Source organism: Lepidochelys kempii, chromosome 17 (genome assembly GCF_965140285.1).
Source record: "Lepidochelys kempii isolate rLepKem1 chromosome 17, rLepKem1.hap1, whole genome shotgun sequence".
Taxonomy (NCBI): Eukaryota; Metazoa; Chordata; order Testudines; family Cheloniidae; genus Lepidochelys; species Lepidochelys kempii.
Window position 1 is genome coordinate 7,782,584 of NC_136396.1, and position 17,854 is coordinate 7,800,437.

Sequence of the window (17,854 nt, forward strand, 5' to 3'; positions counted from 1 at the left end):
CTCTGATGATTGAGCCTAACTATACAGCAGATCTAAAATACATAAATACAATGATATGTAAAATAAGAGTGTTTCCGCCTGCAGGCCTCTGGAGCCTGCGAGATTTCCCTCCCTTTCTGTAGGAAGTAGTGTTCTGTAGTGCAGGCATCCTCAGCCTCCATTCAGGCCCTCACATGGCCTTCTGCTGGAAGTATTAATTTGCACCATGTGTAGAGAGAAGAGGTGATGGCACAGGGTGCAGTGCGGTTTCCTGCTTCCCCTGCTCCCTAAGCAATGAAACTGATATTGACGGAGCTTATTTTAATGCCCTTAATAGCACTTCTGTAGCCCTTTCCATCTGAGAACCCCATTATTAGAAACCAAATTATATTAACCTTCACAGCACCCCCCGAGGTTGGGAGACATTTATGGAAAGAGAGACACAGATCGGTGATGGGAGAGATTTTCAGAAATGCTCAGAGATTTAGGAATACAAGTCTCATTGGAAATCTATGGGTCTTGTGCTCCTAAATCTCTTAGGTGCTTTTGAAAATTTGCCCGTAAGCCACCCTTGCCCAGGAAGTCCTTGGCAGAGTCAGGAATAGAGTCCACAGGTGCTGAGTTCCAGTCCGGTGCCTGACCCCCAAGATCACCCTTCCCTTCACATATGTCGGATGACTTTTGTAAGAAAACTCTTACATGTTTTACAACTGGGCTGTGAAAGATAGGAGTCTGCTTGTCGTGTCCACGTCCATGGAGCATGTGCGTATGTACAGTCACCTCTAAAAAGTTTTGCAGTGAGAGACTTAAGGAGCTCAGTCTGTTGAGCTTATCGGAAAGTAGATCAAGAGGAGACTTGATTATGGTATCTAGCGTTCCCGGGGAGGAACTAGCAGGTACTCAAGGGCTGCTTAATCTAGTTAACAAGAACCAATGGCTGGAAGCTGAAGCCAGTCACATTCAAATTAGAAATAAGTCACTAGTTTTTACCAGTCAGGGCGATTAACCACTGGAACAAACTACCAAGGGGAGAGGTGGATTTTCCATCTCTTGAGGTTTCAAGTCAAGACTGGATGCATTTCTGGAAGATAGGCTTTAGTCCAGCACAAGTCATTGGGCTCAGTGCAGGGGTGAGCGAGTGAGGTTCAGTGGCTTGTGTTACGTAGGAGGTGTGAGTAGATGGTCTGAGACCCCTTTCAGCCTTAACATCTATTAATCTGTTAAAGTAATTCAGTCATCCCAGATTCATCCCAGCAAAGACCCTAGGCCCCCTATCCCATAGGACTGTATAATATGCAGTATTTTTAAAAAGAGCAGAATAATGGAATCTCCTTCCAACCGCTCAGATTTCCAAATGGCTAGAAAAGTAAAATTCAGCGGATGCTGTTCATGGGCCTATTTCTTACTGCAGTTCTTTTGTGTGTGATGCAGGGGTAGGATCAGGCTGGAAAATGGTTCTTTTGGTCAGTGCTGAGCTGTGATATCTTGCCCTATGGCGTCATCAGAAGGATGTGGTTGCTATGAAGCCTGGACAGATTTTTTTTCCTCACAATGAGAAAGGTCCAAGCCAACCCTTGCAGCATGGTAACCAGTACAGATGTAGTATGCAAATTTACTGTTATAATTGATGGCTTGCTCCCTTCATGCACTAATGAGCTCTTCCCTAACGGCCTTGAAATCACACGGTGCCTCTGCCCAGTAAAGTCCGTGGGAGAACTTCCATTGGCTTCAGTGCAAGCAGAATTGGGACCTTTTGGTGTTTGAATCGTCTGCCCATATAGAGATGGGCAGGAGACCCTAAGTGTGCATCAGGGCCTGGATTTTCCCAGCATTTAGAAAGGGAGGGAGCTGGGATTTTGGTCCAACGCCATTGTCGATGATACCTAGTGACTATATAAAACAGCAACATGAAAAATCTTTCTAGATTGCAGAATTTATGAAAACACCTGATCCTTATTTTTGTTGTATCCCTGCTGTTATCTGGACAAATTTGTGTGGTGGTGGTGGACAGCTGTATATGTATAATATATGTATTCCATGTGGTTGGTGTGTATATACTCGTGTGTGTGTGTGTGTACATGTGTACAGTATATTCACAGGGACCACAACCACACACAGTGCATGTGTTATACATGGCGTGCTTGGGCATGTATGCAATTATAGACACATGGTTGCCTGGTTGTACGTCTATCTAAGAACTCTTTTAACAAGTCTTATTGCTCTACAGTTGTGCACATCGAAAGGTAACTATTTTGTCACCTTAATAGACCCAGGAATGGCGTTCACTGAATATTTTTTCCCATGCAGTTTGAGATTGGCGTAACGTGGAGAAACCCAGTTATCTTTCATTGCGCTGTTCTTAATTACAAAAGAATCAGGGCACGCTTTCTCATACGTGTGCCAACAGTCTCGCGCTTTGTCTCCTGAAAGCGTCGTGGTAGACTTGTTACTACTGGCAATTTTAAAATCGTCACTGGATGTTTTTCTAAAACATACGCTCTAGTTCTACCAGAGCGACTGGGCTTGAAGCGGGACTTGATTCATGAAAGTCCTGTAGCCTGTGTAAGGCAGGATCGAATGTACGGTCATGGGTACAAACCCAGTTGACAGTGAGAAGGCCGTTCTAACACCAGTCCTTGCCAGTATGTTGAAAAAAGCTGGAGATTGGCTGCCAGTGAGGTACTGACTTAGACTGTTTTGCTTGGGTTTGACCTGGGTGACATGTTCTTCCTCATCCGCATTCCTTACTCTTGACGTTAGTGTGATTGCTCTGTCGGTCACAGCGCATCTCACTGCGAGCGGTGGGGGGCGCGTAGTAGGGAATCCTGGCATTAAAGAATTAATTTACTTCCAGTACATAAGAGTTTTAAAAAAAAAAAAAATTCATGAGATACCAGCCTTTACTCGGCACACTCTGGTATTAAACCCCCAAGAGGCTGGATTAAGGGAGGAATTTGGGCTCTCGGGCTGTCAATCCGGCACCTTTCATGAACACAGAATTTACTAAAATAAATAAGATAAACCAAAGTGATGCTTTCTGGAACTAGTGAGTCAGAGGCTTCTCTCTTGCATATGTGTAAATCCAGAGGAACTCTACTGACTTCAGTGGAATTATTCCAGATTTACGTAGGCATAACCAAGAGGAAAATTTGGCCCACTCTTCGTAGGTTTAATCCTGTGACTCTCATTGATTGATGCTAACATCCAGGGTAATCCATTTGAATATTTCCCTCTCCACCCCTCCCTCTGGGGGGAAAAAAATTCTGCTGGCTTGCGAATGAGCTCTGTTTCCTAAATTATCCCGGGGGAATGGTTAAGACCTGTAACGGTTACACTGTAGCTTCTAGGAAGAGACCCCCTTCCTGGGGCTTGTTGACATTGCCAGGGTCATCTATTGTAAATATTGGCGGGGAACTGTCACTCCAACACCCTTGCAGCTGTCTCAACCTGGCCGATTCATGGTTGGACTACTGTGAGGGCTTGCGACAGAGTCTGGTGGTGGCCTAGCAATAGACCTTCAGCTGCTTCTGAATTGTTTGGAGCTCCAGCAAGGTGCATATCCTCCTGTGAAACACAAACCGTTCAACTCAACTGTTTGCACTGAGGCATCGGGGCTCCTGGGATGCTCTTCCCACAGCTCCTGTGCATCATTTTGTTTGATGGGCAATTTTTTTTTTTTTTTTTTTACCAGTAGTTCACTCTTCAGAAATTGATTCATGTATAAGCAGTTAAGCATCCATGGCTTTTTAACTATATTTGTTAAAGGGGTTGGTATTTGAACAAGGAGCTTCATCTTTTCAAAGCTGGCAGTCATGAAACAGAAAATGCGACCCTGGCTAATGCCAGTTTTCTGGAATCATCAAGCCCTTATGTTTAATATTCAACATATTTAGCAAGGAAACAAACTCCTGAGTTATGGAAATTTCCTTTTTAAGGGGGAAAAAAACTGTTAAGAGCAGCAAAATGATTTGTGAGATTGGAAGATCTCCTTTGTGAGACAATTTGTCTTCTCTTGCATCAAATCTATTATAAAACAGTCAAGCTGTGAAAGAGGGAAATCATCCCAGGAACATGGAGTATTAAAGTACACAAAGAAAATTTCCCTCCTTGTGTTTTGTGTATGTACACATATGGTGTTACAGTGACTAATCTGCTCAAAGAGTGGTTAAAAAAAGAAAGGAGATCAGAGAGGTAAAATTTTTAAAATTTATGATGGGAATTGCAACTGCCTGTGATGGTGATGGAGTACATCAGAGGTTTCTCCATCTCCCCATATCTCGTTGCTTCCACAACTACTCATCTGCATCCACGTTTCTGGTGCTCCCACCTACTTTATCTTTAGGTATCTGTCTAGTGCTCATCGCAGTGGTACCTAAAGCTGTCATGCAAATGCAAACGGTAGACAAACCAAAATGAGGGGAGGTTCTCACTGTGCCCAGTTTCTTGCTCTCAAGCATTGAGGGCAGGTAGAGGATTATCTCAATGGCCATACAAGTGCAAGATAGAATAAGGGAGAAAAAGCTGGATTAAGCAAGTGTGTGGGGATAGGTTTGAACCCCATGCCTGGCTTGAGTGCGGGGAGGGGAAAATCCCTTGAGAAACAATCCTTCCATGTGCCTTTATTCTTCCCCTCCCTATATCCATGCTCTGCGAGGTGTGCAGAGTCCCTTTGTTTAGGGCTAGAACTGGCTTTCTTAAATATTTATAAATCTTGTGCCTGGTCTCATGAGACAAGCCAGAGGTCATATGTCATCTTTCGTAATTTAAAGCTGTGGGGCTAAAAGCATTTGCACTGGCTTGAAGGACCCAATCCTGACCTGACCGAGAGAGAGGGAATTGAAACAGACCTTTCTGAATCTCCTTCAAGCACCGAGCATGGTGAGGATAGCTGTCTTGCTGGGTAATTTATAGCCTGAGTTTTGCACTCCTCCGTGTTCATGACTTTGGTGGGGAAATGAGTCAGACAGTGCCACCCTGTGGCCAGACACTTCCTAAACTGGAGGAGCAGGGAGTTGCATGTAAATCTGACAGCAGGGACCTGGCCGTGTGGGAATTAACTGCACAATATTCCGAGTTACTTGTTTTAAAAGACACTGGTAATTTAATGCTAGTCTGGTGAACACTGAGCAGGTCTCTGCCGCTTATTCCGCTGGGCACATTCATCCAAAATTAACTTGCCACTGCGGAAATACTGAGCTGACTCCAATCCTGCATATGCTGATTTAGGGTAAAACCTTTTAATAGAAATAAATAAAGGCACTTGCTTCCTTTGTCTCACTGGCTATCTGCCCTACCTGTCAGGGAGCTTGTAATCTGATTTGTGCTCCTGTGGGCGAAAGATTACTGGAAACAGACAAAAAGTTTTCCAGGGGAATAAATGACTATCTGATCTGCAGATGACTTCTAGTTTTGGTAGAGGTTGCACGCGCGCGCTCTCTCTCTCTCTCTAAATGGTTTTCACACTGCTATTTCCTCCGTTTTTTTGGGTTAATAATTGATTGTTCCCAGTAGAGCCCATCACTGGGATCTCGGTAGATACTGTTAATTTGAACACAGACTCTTGCTTGGGCCTATCCTAAATAGGACTTTGTGGGTGAGGAATGTAGGAAAATGGGAGGTAAATATATCAAGGAATATTTTTACAACAACTTTACACAATGAGGGAGTGATACATTTAGCATTGCTACATTAATATAGCTCCAGAAACACAGTGAAAACCCCTCTTGCCTTTTAAGCAATATGAAATTCTCCTTTCTTTGCCATCACTGCCCTACCATTCAGCAGCATTCCAGCCAAATGGAAGGCCAGTGGTTTTCTATAGTAGTAAAGAATCCTTTTATTTTCATGTAAAGCCACAGACTTTCCCCTTTCCTTAATGAGCAAAGTAAAAAAAATAAGCCCATCACATGGACTGTGAGTGGAGTGGAATCCTGACACCTGAAGGTTTGTGACAGTATTGACCACGTGAAATAGTATTATTGTTTAGCTTGCGTGATTCTAAAGGGAAGAAAAAAGGTGTTCCTTCCCGCAGCATTGTGTAACTGGATGGTGCAGTGTCATCTGGCCAGATGTGTGTTTGCATGTTGTGTAGTTGCTGGTTTATTGCAGCTTCCGTGTTTGCTACGTAGAAAATAATTGTGTTGGCTACCTTAGCTGTAGGACATCATTCATATAATTTATGCAGCAGATACAATATACTTGCTAGTTAGACTTCCATTGGCTTCATTACTTTGATGTTAATCATAGATTGTTGGACGTTTCACGAGATCTCCTCATTGAGAGACACATTTTTATTCTGTAGCCGAAATTATGGCAATGAAGGGCATTCTTTATGTAGTCAGACATATAAGCAATTTAAAAAAAGAAATTAATATTCAAACAACATCACTCAAGTATCCATTTACGTTTTTCTAGGGGTTGCTTTCACCTATGCGTTGAATTCACTTCAGGTTATGAGGGTTGGTTTATTTCACATCTATATTTTCTAAAAATTAATAGCATGATTATAATTATATTTATATATTAAATTAAATAATATTATCATGTTAGTCCTTTTTTTTTGCCGGCCAACTCTTTTGTTGAATAATAATACAACAGGAAACGGGAAAAGTAGTTTATGTGGGGATCTTTTTGAAATTTTGGACTCTAGTTTTCATATTTATTAGACATGTTTTTGTAATTAATGTTCATTAAGGGCATTCTATCCTAGTGTGTGTACATTGCATGTATAAAAGACTTGGCATGTAAACAGCCATTACAAATACTGTGTTGATGGTAGGAATTTTGAGGTTGGCAAAACGTGTCTGCTAATTCATTCGCAACTAGGGGGAGGGCAAGCATATGACGAGGATGTGTTTGTAGGTTTTATTTTAAAATAAAAAGATTTATGCTTTTAATCAAAAGCAGTGGTTTTCAACCCTTTTTCATTTGCAGACCCTAACAAATTGCGAATGGAGATGCGGACCCCTTTGGAAATCTTTAGGCATAGTCTGCGGATTCCCCGGAGTCCATAGACCACTGGTTGAAGACCACTGCTCTAAAGAATATAACTTGGTGATTTCAAGCAACTCTAGCTGTTTTATAATCTGTTTGCATCAATATGGCCGTGTGGCCTGGTGGAATGAGCACAGGGTTGGGAGGAGATTCTGCGTTCTAATCCTGTTGTGGCCTTGGGCAAAATGGGGCATAATGATACTTAGTGTCTTGAGGAGCAGTGAGTGTTTCCGTGGCTCTTCACTATGATATGAATGGGAGAATGAGCAAGCCACTGGTTTCTGACCCCTACAGGGAATGCTACCCCTACAACTCCCCCATCTGTATGCTGAATTAGGATGACCGTAGTTGCAAAGTTGTTGTTTTTTTTTTCCCCATACAATCCACTGTTGTGGGATATTCCTTCGTCTCTTTTATTTTCTCTTCTCACCAAACAAACCACACTCTTGCAGCCACATAAGTGGTACAAATTGCTTAGAAGACTGGGTTCTTTAAAGTTGATAGGGATGCTGAATGAGGAGTAACATGAAACACAGGTTCGCACATGTGCACACTCGACATGTCAGGCTAGGGAGCTGTGGGGAGGGTATGAAACCCTTCTGGATGTGTCTAATACCCGTGCGCTCACTCTTTGGAGTTGGCTCAGAAGAAATGCATAAATAATTAAGCCAAGGTACTTACACACACATGTTTTATGGCAAATTGGTGTGTGGATCGTGATCATTTTTTCCCCAGAAACAGGTTTTATGATAATACAGTAAAAATATTAAATTAGAAAATGCCTCACTAAGGGTGATAAAACGTTACTACAGTGGAAATAGGTAATTATCCCCTCTACAGGCTAAATGACAGTTTAAAAGAAATAAAAATGTTAGTGCTCATTACTTGCTTTTGTAGGTTGCAATAAAGGGTAAGTTAAATTTTAATTCAAGGAAGACCCCTGTATCGACCTGCTCCTTCCACACACTCTACCTCAGGTGTAAGCACTATTAATTACTCGGTCTAGGTTATTCCTCAGCACATTGCTAATACCAATACCCTCTTGTGTTAAAGTCACCTTTCCCGCACTGACTTGGGGTGGGGTGTTTCGACTCACTGGCTCAAATCTGATTTTAATATATGTGGGTGTGGGGGAGAAATTCTATGTTTTTTAGTCCAAATCCGAGTTCATTATGCATAGCCTTCAGGGGCCTGAAAGTATTAAAACCCACACTTACCCCAGTGAATTGAAACAGAGACAAGGTTAAACCTGAAGGATTGATGAGTTTTACTCTCTGCATGGTGAAATCCTGCAGAGGGGAGATGCTGCAGGGGAAAGGTAGCCTATGCAGCAGCAATAATAAATTGGCATTTTTTGGCTGGCTAAAACATTTCGTACAACCCCCTCCTCCCTTCCCATTTGCAAATAACCTCTCTCTGCACAGTGTAATCTCGGTACCAGCAGCAGGCAGTTCTCAAAGCTGGCTGGTAGTTGTTTCACACCTGGAATTTTCAGGTAGCCCTGCTAGAATTTTGACTTCGGTATGGAACATGCAGGCCCAGGCCTGCGAGCCGAAAGGGCTTGTTGTTACCCACTCTTACGAGCGAGGGTGCAACACAGCAGAGCAGTCTGGATGGTGTGGCAGGACCGTACTGCAAGTTATCCCTATGCTGTGCCTTGCGGGACTTGGTGTTCTGAATGTTGGAGCTTCTCTGTCTGTGTTCAGGCAGCGTCACACAACTGAGGAAGATGCATTGGTACTTTTAACGCCCCTATTGGCCTTGCTTGCTTTAAAAATGATTTTGCTAATTTTGGTCCCTGAGGTCCGTGTCAATGGAACGCGGATTCCTGAACTCCCCTACCCTCGGAGTAAACCAGGTAACCAAACAAAAATAGGAGAAGCCTTGAGAGATCAGTGCCCCACTGGAGACAAAGGGCCACAACCCAGGCTGATAGCAAATGTTCAAGCTAGTAGTTACCTTCATATTTTCTTTTTTGGTGGGGTTGTCCAGAGAGAGAGAGAGTGTATGTGTGTTCTGTTTAAACTTCATTACAGCACTGGGGAATGGGGGAAAGAACTAACTGGGTGCAGGGGAGAGGGGGCAGGGCAGTGACTTTAAATTTCAAAGTGCTCCTCTGTTGAGCTGAGTTTGGCCTGAAAGGTGTAACTTGACTTAGCCCTGGTTTTTTGGGCCTGTGTTTGTGCGTTCAAAAACCAACCAAGTCCAGAGGCTTGAAATTCAAAGCAGGCACAGTGTCCTTAGCACGAGCCATCAGCCTTTTTCACTGCTTGGCTGCCAGGTGCAGGCAGGTAGGTCGCACCTGCTGTGCCACTGAATGTCCTGAGGATGTTGGCGCATTCTTCTGTGGCTGTTGCAGTGTGAGTGGCTGATGAGAGCCCAGCAGGGGCATGGATGGGCTGGCTTCTGTTGATTTGTGTGCTCATCTTAAATGTGATGTGGTTTTTGGTAGGTGGGGAGGTAGGTAATTCGCTGAATTTGCTTTTGTAATAGTGTGATGGCTCCCAAACAGGGCTAACTGCATCTTGGGGGATCTGTTTTAGATCATTCCTACGTCCAGAACTCTATTTCGCAAGGCACTTGGAGTCCCTATTTCCTGTTTGATCCGATCCTATATGCCCTTCTGCGGGGATTCTCAGCCTTTCGCGTCCTGTGATCTTAGTGGTACTTTCCTCCCATCTAACCCTAATGAAAGGGGCCTCATGTCCCCCATGTTGCCAACCCACGTTCTGCTGAAAGGGTTTGTGATTCCCCTGTCTGTATAATGACCCTCTTCTGCACCAGGTGCATGGAACCCACAATGTACAATAGCGGAAGAGCGGCCTTGTGGGAAAGGCTCGGGACTGGGACTTGGGAGACTTGGTTTCCAATCCTGCATCTGCCACAGGCTCCCTCTGTCATTTTGGATGTCAGTCCCTCGCTCTTTCGCTTCCCCATCTGTAAAATGGAGAGAATACTTCCCTAATTCACAAAGGTACCGTGAGCATAAATATCTTAATGACTGTGAGGCACTTAGATACTGGAGCTATGACCCACATAGACCTATCTAGATGCCTGCGAGAGTTTAATAACCCTCTTCAATTCAGAGGAAACAATATTCTGCAAAATTTCCTTGGCTCTCAGAAAGTTTGGCAGCAGCTTTCTACTCTGTTTGCAAGCAGAGTCAATGCTCCGGATTGGACTACTTCTGTTTTAGTGCTGAAGACCCCTCCCCCCCCAAATGTGCTACCCCAGATCTATGGGGTATGTTCTGTTGGGATCTGTTTTGGCTGATGATACATGTGTTGGAAAATGAGTTAACTGGCTGGCTTTGTACCCTTAACTATTATGTGGATTATGGATAAAAAAGATCAGCAACGTGCCGAAGAGCAGAATGAGAATGTGTGTAAGCTGCTGGATATAAGTCTACTGAGGGACAGCATTGAATTAGACGTCTTTGGGACTGATCACATGGCACCATCTAAAAGTCTGACGTCTGGTATCTTAAGTCTGGTATCTCCGGTGCTGAGCATATGATTTAGAAGTAATGACTGAGTAAACGTTTTCCTGGAATGCTGATGGTGGCTTGTCCTATTGCCAATGAGTGTGATGTGTCCTAGTAACAAAAAAACCCAAAAAACGCAACAGAACACAACTGGGAGAATCTCCTGAAGAACACAAGACTGGATCTTAGCAAAGAGCCCGAATTGGCAGTAAGCCCCAGTGTAAAAATATATGTGCCTGGTGGGTGTGAGCCCAGGAAAACGGCTGCAGCTCATCAGGCCTTCTCCGCTGGTCTCTGTGCTGGAGTTGGAATGCACGGGACGGGAAAAGTGAATACACGAGCATCTGCTGGTGTGCGTACTGGAGTTACGCCCTGACTGGAGAGCCTTCATCTGGACATAACAGGGCCCGGGGCTCTCGTGGGGCAATAATCGGTGCATATGCCTCTCTATTTCATGAGACCTCAAGAGCCTTGTCTGTAGGAAGCCTGCAAAGTGGGTGCATTTGGCATTAGAATGTATCTTTGTGAGGCCGTTTGCTGCAATATGATTAGTCCTCCTTGGTGTTTAAAATGAGCTGTGTCGGGGGTTAGGGAGGGAGGAAAGGAGTGAAATCGGTGACGTTTCCTTAAAAGGTTCCAAACCACTCAGCCTTTCGAGTTACTTTGACATGAGCAACCGGCGTATGTTTGTCAGCTTTGCCCACCTGAGTGTGAAATGATGTTCTATCGAAACACCGGTTTCAGCATTTCCCTCTCCGCTCCTGACATGTGAACCCTGCTGCGGACAGTAACTGCTGCTTTCTGCCCAGGAATTTCACTGATATTGCAGAACAAGTGGAAACATTTGCTCAGTGGTAATGATGGGGTCTGGCGCAAGCAAGCAAGGCAAGGGTGGAAGGCTATGATTGTGAAGGACTAAATAGCATCGCTCGCTGCATTTCCCCTCTTCTCCCCCCCCCCAGTCAAATGATGGAGTCTTAAAGTCACAATGTCCTTTTTGTCAGTAAAACTGCCTGCTTTATGCTATCTAATTTTTAAATTGAAACAGCAAACGACAGTGGTACTTATCGGTTAATGGGCAGGGAGGTTGCAAAGTGTAGCAGAGCCAAAGTAACGCAGCGCTCTTTATTTATTTATTTTAAAAGCGCGATGGAAGACTGTGGTAGAATCAGAGGGCTGTTTGTCTCAGTCAGGGGGGTTTGGTTTGTTTGTTCCACTGGCTATTCTGCGTTTATACAATATAAAGATGAGAAGGAGACAGAAGACAGAGAGCTTTTCCCCCCTCTCCCCCCCCCCAGTGTTATTAACATGCAGTGTTGAGTTTTCACACTTAAAACAGCTGATTTCTCTCTGACCTAGTGACGGGGGCACGTTGTCGTCGGAAGAAGCTGCGCCTCTCCCGTCGTTCATTACGAAACTGCTGCTGTTTCTCACCAGAACTTAAACTTCCCCACGGCCGCCCTCTCGTGCGGGCTGCAAATCTGCATCACAAACAAAGCTTGGCTCCTCCTCACTGCGTTTGGTTGTGTCTGACGGGCGTGCGTGGCACAGTTTGTCCCCTAGCGCCGTGTTTTTGGCACCTCTTGCATTTCAGTTGAGTCTTCCCAGGATTCTAGCCCTGCCATCTTGCTTTCTTCTAGTCCAGGGTTTGCCAGTTTTTTCAAATGTCAGCTCCATTTTTTCAGAGAGTTTGGGGATTTTTTTGAGTGCATCATAGGTTACATTGTTCTCTCTCTCTTTCTGTCTGTCAGACGCTCCAGTTGCAGTTCCATAGTTAAGGCTGAGTTGAGTTTTGCGCTGAAAGCACGAATTCAACCACTAAATACAGCTATTTCACCTCCCTCCCCCAAATTGCAATACTTATTCTGACTAAAGAATGAATTTTCGGAGACTTTTCCAGTTAATTGGGTAATTAGCTTATGAGTTAAAATTGATTTCAAGAGTGGGTCCTTAAGAAATGTAGCACCATGTATCTGACCTTTTTGTCCTGAATGATCTTACTAATGAGATAATGTTGGTTCTCCCAGTTTCCACTATGGTTAAAACTGAATGAAATCTCATGCAATGGTTACATTTGAAGATAGCGTTTCAGGATGGACGGCCATTGTTTGCTGCTGTTCTTCGTAATTTAAAGTTGCCTCTTTAGCAGAGGCTGGCTGATGCGTAATGCTCTTGTACCGGAAATTCCCCAACGAATTCACCTTTTTCAAAATGGCAGCCGTCTCTGATCATTTTCAATAGGAGTGAAGATAAAATTGCCTGTAGCAAATATGCCCGTTTTCAAAATGGCCACCTGCCTCTCATTGTTTCCACTTAGCAGTGAAGCCAAGATGGTGGCCTCCTGTGCTGTCCCACACACGGGGGTTTTAAAATGTTAAATCTGTCTAAATGTAGTTTAATAAGCTCCCTTCCTTTTGGGATTGAATTGATTGCCTATTTAGCTCTTCAACTCCCTGAGTGTTGCAGGGAACAGTGCTGAGTCTGGGTCTCTTGTGTGGAGGACATTTGGCACGCTAGCCAGAGGCCCTGGGCCAGTGTTAGACATCTCATCTGCCTGGGTGTTTCTACTGCAGACAGTGTGGGAAATGTGGCCAAGAAATTTCCGTAAAGCTTACAGTAAGTGGCTGTGTCCCACCTCTCCCTTGTATTGCTCTGTGAAAGTGCAGGTGCATTTCTTGTGTGGTTTTGTTAGTTGTTATCTTCAGGAAAGTGATGTCAAGCCATGCTTTAGGGCTGTTTGGGAATGCTGTTTATGTAATACGTCCTTGTGCGTGTGTGTGTGTGTGTGTGTAAAAAATTATATACACACTGTACGTGTGTCACAGTATTAACAATCATCTCTGTATTCCGGTAGCAGCTAGAGGCCCCTATTAAGGTTGCTGCCCCTTAGTGCTAAGACTGCAAGTGTACACAGATATAGGCAGTTCCGGTCTAAATGGAGAAATCAGATGAAGGGGATAGAGCATACAGATAAGTGCTTTCCTCTACAGCCGATAAAAGTCTCTGTCTACTGTATAAATGTATCATTCATAATAGTCTAGTGTGCGACGTGCATGTGCATAGTATTTATTAGGAAACAACTTACATTTTTAATAGACACAGGGGCCCAAATTTCAGACCAGTCTGAATTTCATATGTTGGTCCCATCTCTCATTAATTAACTAGACAGAAAACGGTCCCTCTCCACCCCATGTCCCAGTGAAATCATGGCTGAACAGTTCCTGGCCTGACTGAGTTTTAGGTGATCGTCACCTCTGATCTTGTTTAAAATTCTTTGTTTTAATAATCCTAGATGATGTTAGCAGCACGGGCAAGGAGGTAGTTTCTCTTCTATGAGTTTTATCTGCTGTATCTCTGTGTCTTCTCTACTTTGAGTACAACCGGGAACTCAAAATGTAGCCCTGTCTGGATGCTTTTTCCTTAAGGGTTCTCTAGATTGCCATGACCACATGAATTTCTGTTTTGCAGCTGAAGTTTGTAAATAAATTTGCCTTCCCTCCGCTCCCCCTCCATCTACCTTCCCTAGCTACTTAGGTTTTAAGCTTAAAAATAAAGAAAGAAAACCAGCCTGTGATGTGGTGATTTTTAAAGGGAAACTTGCTTCTCTTATCAGAACTGCTGCATATGTGATATTAATTGGAATCTTGTTGCTGGGTCATTTTCATTGTTTTTCAAGTACCGTCAAATCCAAGAAATGTATGAAAACTAAATTATAGCCCCACATAGGCTGTCTGATTGAATCCTCCTTATGGCATTGCATTCTCATACAGCCTATTAAAATATTCAATCTTGTTTTCTTACTTGAAGAGGCTGTCTGTAAAGGGCAAACTTATAGAAAACCTCATTCCCTAGAGAGATGGTATCCAGCCACACCGAAATATTTACATATTTCTGTACTGCATGTGATTGGTCGCACGCAAGTTCTTCCCTACACTTGTATGTATTAATAAAGATTGTTGAATGCATTTTTAATTATACGACGGCCTTTTCATTTGAAGCGGCGGATGGTAGCGCTGCCTGCCTCTTGCTTCCAATTTGACCTTGAAAAGTTACTCTCCCCCCCCCCCCCCTTTTATTTTCCCAGGACGGAGCTTTATCGATCGTTGTTTGGCAAAATCACGCATCCTGAAGAACCCAAGCAGAATTAGCATCAAGCCTTTGCAGAAGGAAAACATATGCACAGACACTTACTTTTGTTCTCTGCGTTTGGCTAATGCCCAGTGGGATCCTTCGTTTGCATTTGGACTCTTGCCTCGGTGCTGCCGGAACCTGCAGCCACGTTGTCACATCTGGGCAGTTTGTAGATCACAGCTCTACTCCTGTGGTTCACTTAGTGATGGCCGCAGTAGGGTTCATTGAGAGAGCTTCTAGCCACGTGGTAGCCCACAACTTTCAAGATTTCAAGACCGCAGTGAAGTGGATTATGTCATGTGCAGGGAAGCGCCAGCACCCTTCCTTTTTAAGGTCACTCAAAGTGTGTCTTGTCTTGTCTGTTAGGATGTCTTGTAATTTGATGAGGATTATTTTATTTCATGCAGACCCCATTGCTGAATTGTGCAGTACAAAGCAGAGTTAAGAAGGAAATGTACCCTGGCAAGAGGGCACCCCCATATATTTTTTGCAATTCAGTTTAGAATCTGTCCATGCCAATTAAAGAACATACAATGCCCTTCCCTTTTTGATCATCTTGTATGTGTGGCCCTGATCCTGCAACCTTATCTGCACGAGTAGACCCTTATGCCTTTCTAGAATCCCACTGAGATTAGTGGGGCTCCGAAGGTGGCTGTTTAAGCATATCCTACTGCAGAATGGGGACCTACGTTTGTGTTAAATCAACTTCCTGGACCTTCGTTTGAAATGCACGGTTCTGCGGCAGTATTTTAGAATGCTGCAGCTGTGCATTGTCTGAGCCACGATGGCTAAAATGCCATTAATGTGGCCGGAAAAAGGTGCTCCCCATCCGTGGTTACCTTGAATTTCAGAGAGTCCAAACTCCTGGGCTTCCAAAAGGACTGCTTATTATGCATAAAAGGTCAGTCATGGAACGGCTCCCAACTGAACACATGCACGTGATCGGGGATATTTTTGCAATTGGAAAATGTTTGTGAATTTTCAGTTCAGCATTGATGGTGCATGCCGTTATTTTTGCTGATCAGGATTCTTTGAGGCCTCTTCCTTTTCTCTCCACTAGTGACCCGCTTTCTACAGAGGTTAGCACCGGCGTAAATCTGGCAAGAGGAGATGATTCACTTGTTTTTTTTTTTTTTTTCATCAGAAGGTCAAAAGCTGAAAATTAAATCCCCATAAGGGGGATTTATTAGCCTGCTGTGACCAATCTCAGATGAAGATTATCTTGCATAAATAATGTGTGTATATGTTTGTAGTATAATAACAAGACGGCCATTGCATTGACTTGTTTAACTACATTGTCTCTGTTTTGTTCTTTAAATAATCTGATTAAAATAGCCTGTAAATGGACTAACCAAGTTTTGTCAGTGCAGTGAATGCATCCGGTGTGTCTGAATGTGGATTTGAGGGATATATGCTAGTTTAATTAAGCAACTCTCTTCAATGGGTTTTTTTTTTAAAGTCTTTAACCTGTTATTTATTTTAATGCACAACGAAGGAGTCTGTATTCTTTTGGTTCATTTTGTTTACATTTACAGAGTATCTGTCATGTCAGGATCTTGAAGAGTTCTGCAAACTTTGCTTAAATCTCATGACACCCCTAAAGGTAGGTAAGCATTGTTATAGCATTTCACAGATGGACTAACTGAGAAATGAAGAGGCCACTGACACAAGGTCAGTTGGTGAGATGAGTCCTGGCTCTCTCACTCCTGTTTTAATTGGTAGAGAAGCATAGAATCATCAGTCACATCTTGACGCATTGACAAGGTGATCCTAACAAAGACGATTGCAAAGCTAGTGATATATTCTCCATCTGAATTTGAGAACTTATCTCAGTTCCTTGGCTTGCTGTAGTAAGTGGTAAATTAATAAGGACAATTAATAACATGTGCATAGTGCTTTTTATCTTGAGGAATTCCAAAGCACTTCTACAAAAACGTAAAGGTACATAATGTTTTTTTTGCATGTTTATTCGATCACTTAAAACTGTGTGTGTGTTGCTTTCAAGTTTGTCTGTAATAAGACAAGGATTATAAAAAGCGTTCCCTTCTTTAGAACTTCTGAATGCTCATCCAGTGGGGGTTGGGTGAAAGCACTGGCCAAATATTATGTGTAGTTTCCTAAATAAGTGGCCTGATTTTACCTGAGTGGCGGCTGTTGGGAGCTCTGCACTGCTGGAAATCAGGCCAGTTATAAACTAGTACATCTCAGCAGGAGCTCTTTCAGCTTTGGTTATAACATAACCTCCTTGGGTATTTTATACGTAACTTGTTAACTTGTGGTCACCTAATCGGGTGGATGAAAGACATGAGTACTGGCTTTCTATACCTACGACAGTATGCCAGAATTTATGGAAGTATCGGGTTCCCCCCACTATTGGGACATTGTCCTGCATGACACTGAAATATCAGTTACTCCAAAGTATTTGGAGAAAATACGCTTAATTAGCTAGAACATATGAAGGGTATGAGACAGCAGAGATGGTATAAAATACATAATCATACAAGGCGGTTTTAGAATTCAGGATACCACCCTCCTTCCAGCAAAGAATAAATTGGAAACTATTTTAATTGACACGGATCCTGCTATTGAACTGTTACCTGAAAGACAGATTAGTTGATTGATTTGCATTTTAATAAAATCGAATACTTTATTTTTGTGTGTGGGGCTACTGCTGATTTTTAAATGAGTTCAGACCTGTTATCAGGACTGAATTCAGAGGCATTTTTAATGACGAATAAAACATCCCTTTCCTTTTGTGTGGAGTTGATTTATTTTATTTTGCTAGGAACACTAGGATGGCGTGATCCAAACTCTACGCCCCAGTATCAAGGAACACGAAGAACAGAAAGTTACCAGTAAGCAAAATATTTTCTTTTTTTCAAGTTCATACTGAAGGCTGATGGAAAATTCAGGCGATGGAATATTCATTCTCTTCGTTACAGGGTAAAGGCACTTATATTTTGGTTAAACACGAATAGATTCAGTTGCATCAAACTGATCTTATAATCAATATGGAATTAGAAAATGGATCAGTTCTTTGCTTTAAGTAAACTTGAGCAGAGTGTTTCAAAGATTCACCTTTACAATACGTTGCAGCCAGGCAATAGCCATTAGCTCCATTGCTCAGCTGATTCAAAAATAAGTTGGCCCCGCTCTCCTTATCTCCTTTGCACTAGGCACCTGAGAATTGTCTAGCACCACAGCAACAAAAGAGAGCAGCTGTGCGTTGCGTAACAATACGGAAATGCCAGTGCTGAAACTTATCAA

General features: G+C 43.1%; 1 protein-coding gene across 3 annotated transcripts in view; it reads left to right on the forward strand.

Moving 5' to 3' along the window:
• AATF (apoptosis antagonizing transcription factor) overlaps positions 1-15,938 on the forward strand; it is an 83,899-nt gene extending 67,961 nt beyond the window's left edge. For all 3 annotated transcript variants that reach the window (XM_073316095.2, XM_073316094.2, XM_073316097.2), the window contains one exon: positions 14,541-15,938. In XM_073316095.2, coding sequence (XP_073172196.1) covers positions 14,541-14,604 — 64 coding nt within the window. In that variant the 3' untranslated portion in view covers positions 14,605-15,938. The remainder of the gene's footprint in view (positions 1-14,540) is intronic.
• Positions 15,939-17,854: the final 1,916 nt, after the last annotated feature.